Source organism: Cucurbita pepo, unplaced genomic scaffold, assembly GCF_002806865.2.
Source record: "Cucurbita pepo subsp. pepo cultivar mu-cu-16 unplaced genomic scaffold, ASM280686v2 Cp4.1_scaffold000681, whole genome shotgun sequence".
Classification (NCBI taxonomy): Eukaryota; Viridiplantae; Streptophyta; class Magnoliopsida; order Cucurbitales; family Cucurbitaceae; genus Cucurbita; species Cucurbita pepo.
In genome coordinates, this window is record NW_019646900.1 from 10,011 (window position 1) to 16,364 (window position 6,354).

Sequence of the window (6,354 nt, forward strand, 5' to 3'; positions counted from 1 at the left end):
AACGTGGTCAGAAATTCATAATAGAGTCCATAAATTATAACTTATTAATCGATCACTGAGTTTTATCCAACTAAAAACTCCAGATTGAAGTGATAAACTTAGAATCACTAACAATGACCGTAAGAAGGTTTAGAAGTCGTTTTTCGATGTAATTGAACTCGAAGAACAGATCACCCATTTTTGTTTAAAACATTTGTTCTAAGGTTGGAAAAAAAACATATAACCTTAACAAAAAGATTTTAAAAATTTTGTTTTAAAAGACAAAAATCTCATAATTTGGGCTAAATTTTTAGGTCACCGTACAAAAAACCGGAAATTCGTACCGAGCATCATCGGAGTTTCTGTATGTTGGTCAGAATCCTGTGAAGTTGAACAAGGAAAATTCTATTGCAAATNTTTTGTTTTAAAAGACAAAAATCTCATAATTTGGGCTAAATTTTTAGGTCACCGTACAAAAAACCGGAAATTCGTACCGAGCATCATCGGAGTTTCTGTATGTTGGTCAGAATCCTGTGAAGTTGAACAAGGAAAATTCTATTGCAAATTCAAGGGATCCTGGGAGAAGCTGGGAAAAGTGTAGCCATTTCAGTTCCCAACGCGAAATCGAAGCTGAAATTGAAGCAGATTAGTTTGAAGAAGATTCATCGACATAGCCGATGTTCGATTTCCAGTAATTTGGTATGAACAATATCTTTTGAGATTCTTGTTACTGTAATTAGTTTACTCTCCGCACCGACGATAAATTGGCAGCGATTTCATTGATGCCGCTGCTGTAAAGAATCTCTTTCGATTTGCGGCGGCTCATTTCATGATATGGAAGCAGTGGCGGAGGGATTGTGGAGGCTAGCAGATTATCACGAGAAGAAAGGGGAATTAGGGAAGGCAATAAAGTGTTTAGAAGCTATATGTCAGAGTTCCGTGTCGTTCTTTCCAGTCGTTGAAGTCAAGACTCGACTTCGAATTGCTACTCTTTTACTCACCCATTCGCACAACGTTAATCATGCCAAATCTCATCTTGAGCGTTCTGTATGTTAACGTTTTCTTTCTTACTCGTAGTTCTTCATACTATAACGATGTAGAGTGATGGTTTTTTGTTTTGTTTTCGCGGCAGCAATTGTTATTGAAGTCTATTCCATCATGCTTTGAATTGAAATGCCGGGCTTATAGCTTGTTAAGCCAGTGTTATCATCTCGTTGGGGCTATTCCTCCCCAGAAACAGATTCTTTATAAGGGTCTTGATCTCACCAATTCTGCTGGCCATGAGTGAGCACTCAGCCTATTTCTGTTCTTTCATTTCTTTCACTTAAGTAACATAGCGTTGGTAATAATGGATTATCCTGCTACCTTAGTGTTACTTTATCGATTTTCCTTATTGGTTGTTTTCTTATTGCATCCATTTAAGGCTGTCAGTGAAGCTATGGTCTTGCAACTTCAATTCACAGCTAGCAAATGCTTTGATCATTGAAGGAGACTATCAAAATTCGATTGCTGCATTGGAGTCGGGATACATATTTTCAGTTGAGATATGCTATCCAGAACTGCAGGTTGGTACCTAAGTTTATGTTTTTGTGCTCATTGCCCGTGTATCTGTGTTCTTCTGGAAGTGCATTTTCTTGTCATTTATTCGATTTTTGAGTGGCATTGATTTGGGAATCTTCGGGTTCGTAACAGAACGCTGTTAGCTAAATAGCTTTGGTAGTTCCCTCTTGAGTGTAATTCCCATTGGTGTAGGATCATTGTGAGTTAATATGATCCTCTTTCGTCTGAGTGGTTGTATGGTCGGGTCAAAGGTACTCTTAATGATCCTTGGAAAGAAATAGGCTTGGAGCTCTCTTCTTTTACTGATTTAATTCTTTGTGTGGTGGGTGATGGGAAGGAACCGTATTTTTAGGAATTTAAGTGGGTGGGGGATTTTCCCCTCTACTTCATGTTTCTTAGTTTGTTCGGTGGCCAATGTTTTGTCTTTTGATGGGAGTTCCCTTCCTTTTTCGTTTGGGTTCTGTCGTGCATTGTCAAATTGCGAGGCTGACGGATGTCTTGACTCTTCTTTCTTAGATTGAAGAGGTCGAGTTTAGGCATGGAAGGAGGAATTTTCGTTGTTGGAGTCTTAGTTCATCTGAGGGCTTTTCTTGTAGCTCGTTCTTTCTTTGGATGAATACCTTTATTCTTTGTGAGTTCTTCTCATATGTGGAAAGTTAAAAGTACCAAAGAAGGTCAAGTTTTTCACTTGGCAAATTATCCATGGAAGAGTGAATACTCTTGATAGACTTATAATGAAGATGCCTTCATTGGTTGGTCCGTTTTGATGCGTTCTCTATCAGAACACGGAGGAAGATCTGGATCATATCTTGTGGAGATGCGGTTTCGTGTGGTCTGTCTGGGATATTTTCTTTGAGGTGTTTGTTTATTTGTCTGTCAAACATAGATGTTTTGGAGAGATGATCAAGAAGTTTTTTTTGTGAGAATGGGAGGTTTTTTATGGCAAGCGGGGTTGTGTTCTCAGCTGCGGGGTTTTTGGGCTGAGAGGAACAATAGAATCTTTAGGGAGTCGAGAGGGATCCTTTTGAGGTATGGTCTTTGATGAGGTTCAATGTTTCTCTTTGGACGTCGATGACGAAGCTTTTTTGTTATTACTCTCTAGGTCTTATCTTGATTGAAATCTCCTTCTTTAATGGAACTTCCTTTAAAGGGATCTTTTACTCTTGAGGTTTCTGCAAAGTAAAATCTGGGTTCCTTTTCAGTTTCTGTTATTATAAGTTTAAATTTTTTCTTTTAATCTAGGGTAGTCCTTTTTGGTTGGATCTCTTGAATAAATTTCCTTGAATTATCTTTACCTCCATTCACTAGTGAAATTTATTAAAGAAAATTTAGGCCCCGTTTGATAACCATTCCGGTTTTAGTTTTTAGTTTTAAAAACTATGCCTACTTTCTCTCGATTTCTATAGTAAGTTTCTCACAATTCTTGCTAACACATTTGAATTCCTAGCTAAACTTTAAAAACAAAGACAAGTTTTTAAAAACTATATATGTTTCTTTAGTTTTCAAAGCTTGGCTTGGTTTTTAAAAACTCGGTAAAAAGTAGACAGGAAAACAAAGAAGCTCATAGGTGGAAGTAGCGTTTGTAAACTAAATGTTCATGCTTTAACTACTACTGAATATAAATTTGTCGTTTGATTAACTCTAATGGGAGAGCTTTTTGTTAAGCTTCCATAGCTATCACAAAGTGGCAGAATTCTCGTCTTACCCTGTGTTAAATTATTTTCAAAGTTAGTGTAGCCTCCTAATTATTAAATTAAGAGATCGTCTTTTTTATTTTTGTAATCTTTTAGATCTTTTCAACTGACTTACGAAAAACCAAGAGAATGAACTGAGGCGGCCCCTCAATTAGCTTCATACCTGATGTTTCCGACATTTCAGTTTTGGAAGTACAATGATTAGACTAAAACTCTTTGTTTTTTTTTTTTTTTTCAAATTGAGTTCTTCGGTAACTCTATTATGCTTATAGAAATTTAGTTTGAACTGATTTTGACATTGAAGAAATGATATGTTTCTTGCAGAGGAGTTGGTGAAGCTTGGGATAACTGATGGTATGAGAGGTAAGACTTGGACGTTGGAATATTGTCCATACTTCTGCTTCTTAGTGTTGAACTTTGGGATACGTTTTAATTATACTCTTAGACTTTGAAAATTTTCAGTTTTACCTTTGAACTTAAGTTTTTCATTAAAATAAGGAAATTGATGCAACGATCAATATGTAAAAATTAGAATGCACACATGAATTGACTTGAGCTAACATGTACAAATGGGTTACATAAATGATTTTAATGATTCTTTTGAGTTGAAATAAATGGTAAGAATAATTTTAATCTTCTATGTAGCTGTAAATATCATGTACATAATTTTTATTCCTATTTCAAAGTTAGTGTAAAATGAAAAATTTCAAAGTTTAGGGGTTTTTAAATGATACGAGTGTAATTGAAACTAATCTCGAAGTTTAGTCATTGCGAATAAGTTAGGCTTGTATTTATCTCATTAAAATTTGATTGGTCTGTTAATTATTTTACTGACAACCTGTCAGGGTTAAAAAAAAATTATTACCAATTTAAGCTTGTTTCAGTGCTACCTGAGGGCTGAGAGAACAATATTTGCACAATTACTTCATGTCCAAGTTGATTATTGAAATAGCTTTGAAAAATATCTTATCGAAGCAAAATGTTGTAATATATTTCTCAACCACCACATAATTCCATATTTTCATCTTTTACTGCTTTTGGTTATTTACCGTGCACAGTTTCATATTGTAAAAAGAAAATATATATATATATATATATAATTAACTCTGGAACTGTGTGTCTAGCAGAAGTCAGTTTGCAACACTCTGCCATATGGATGGCTGGCGTTTATTTAATGCTTCTTATGCAGCTTCTTGAAAACAAAGTAGCCATCGAGCTGACGCGTTCTGAATTTGTTGAGGCACAAGAGGTAAGGACTAGTAAATTTTATTCATCCATTCTTGCACTTCTTTTCAATTGTGTTCCGTGTCAGCTCTGTCTCACTATCCATTTGTGCACGTGTTGAGTTAAGTCTTTGCTTTTGCTTGTGGCCTTATATCACTCTTTCATAAAGCCTAGCATACACTTTTCACTTGTGTTGCAAGAAGTATCTCCAAATGATGTATGCTGATGTTCGTTAGCTGTATTTTGCTTGTGGTTTTGTTGGAGTTTGTTTTGTTAGCTTCAGAATTTGATAACTAGGGTATATAGGAATAACCTTTTCTTTTGCTGATACAAATGTTTAACCAAAATAAAGAAATACGATCACCAGCTCATAAAAATTGGTTCCAGGGCTTTGTTTAGCACTCATGGCCAGCGTAATGTGCCGATGGCAGCTTTGTGCAAAATTTTCTTTTGCTCAAGAACGCTTGGTCGTTATTGTCAAGTCTCATCTTTCTAAACCATGGTTTGAAAGAAATCTAAAGATCTTCCACGACAAGCGTTTCCCTTAGTTAGATCGTTTCAGTTGGGTTTGTCCCAAGGCTTCTTCTTGCTGTTATCTTTCTCAACAGTTTGCTGGCTATTCTATTCAAGATTTGAGTCTGGACTGGAAAACAGCGGCCTTAATACTGCTGATTTTCTCCAGCAGAAACTTCCAGGCTTTGTTTTAATGCCATCAGTATGTTATTTGTGTGTTTCAAAAATCCGATGTTTGCCTCCTTCTCAGTTGATTGTTGCCTGATTCATCTAAATACCTGTATTGTATTGCGTAGGCCTTGGTACAGATGAAGAATTGGTTCGTGCGCTTCCCTACAATTTTACAGGCATGTGAGAGTATGATTGAGATGCTTAGAGGCCAGTATTCTCATTACGTCGGTTGTTACCATGAAGCAACCTTCCATTATATTGAAGCCGCAAAGGTATTCGTACGTTCTCGCAATTTTAGTTTCCACGATCGCGATACTGCTCAAGAAGTTTATGGTTTGTTGTTAGTGTCAAATTTTGTTAAGTCTCTTGCATGATTATACAGCTATCAGAGAGCAAATCAATTCAAGCAATGTGCCGAGTTTATGCAGCTGTCTCTTATATCTGCATTGGCGATGCTGAATCATCTACACAGGTAACACCTTTTCTTATTACAGCGTTTATATACGAGATGAAATATACATGCGTCTATGTTTGTTTGTTTTTTTTTTTTTTTTCGTTCGGACTGCTAAAAGAGATGAAGTACAAGAAAGAAGAGTGCTTAAAGGGTAACAAAAAGAACTACAATAAGAAGATGCTGTTAAAAAAAGAAAACTACATGAAAAACATGCCTATAATATTTAAGTGAATAAAGGCGTAGAAAAGTAAAAAGACGGTAAAAGACAACGTGTCTAAGATATTTACAATAATACAACTTTACTAATATAAGCCCGATAACTCTCCACCTCAAGTTAAAGCATATATGCTAATCATGACCGTGCTATATTTAATGCTTTCATGAAGATATCTCCTAATTGTTCTCCATTCTTCATGTATCATGTGGATATCAAACCTTGCTGTATTTTCTTACGTAGAAAATGGCAGTCGACCTTGGCATACTGTACACACATGATCAAACGCCCCCACTAACCAACTACATACTGCAAAATACCTCTTTTCCCTTCCTAGCATACGTGTGGTCAATCAGGGGTCTAGCATTTGCATATCGAAACATTGGATACTCGTTGAAGATCTAGCTTTTTCCAAGCTTAGCAATGGCAAACAAATCTTTTTTGGTATGCCATATGGTGGGGAAGTTCTCCCTTTAAAATCACTTGTTCATATCTCTATTGGGTGGTTTCACTGCCTAATGGATATGTGTTCAATTATTGGGATG

General features: G+C 36.0%; 1 protein-coding gene across 1 annotated transcript; it reads left to right on the forward strand.

The window, feature by feature from the left end:
- Positions 1-419: 419 nt before the first annotated feature.
- LOC111785729 (sister chromatid cohesion protein SCC4-like) lies at positions 420-6,309 on the forward strand. Its single transcript, XM_023666111.1, has 7 exons — positions 420-1,026; positions 1,112-1,263; positions 1,403-1,548; positions 3,558-3,596; positions 4,361-4,482; positions 5,267-5,413; positions 5,524-6,309. Exons 1-7 carry the CDS (start codon positions 814-816, stop codon positions 5,824-5,826), a joined length of 1,122 nt encoding a protein of 373 aa, XP_023521879.1. The 5' UTR covers positions 420-813; the 3' UTR covers positions 5,827-6,309.
- Positions 6,310-6,354: the final 45 nt, after the last annotated feature.

Coding starts and splice junctions, on each gene's coding strand:
- LOC111785729 (XM_023666111.1), top strand. CDS start 814: ATGGAAGCAGTGGCGGAGGGATTGTGGAGGCTAGCAGATTATCACGAG. Junction 3,597..4,360: donor GATAACTGATGGTATGAGAG/GTAAGACTTGGA, acceptor TGTGTCTAGCAG/AAGTCAGTTTGCAACACTCT. Junction 4,483..5,266: donor AATTTGTTGAGGCACAAGAG/GTAAGGACTAGT, acceptor TGTATTGCGTAG/GCCTTGGTACAGATGAAGAA.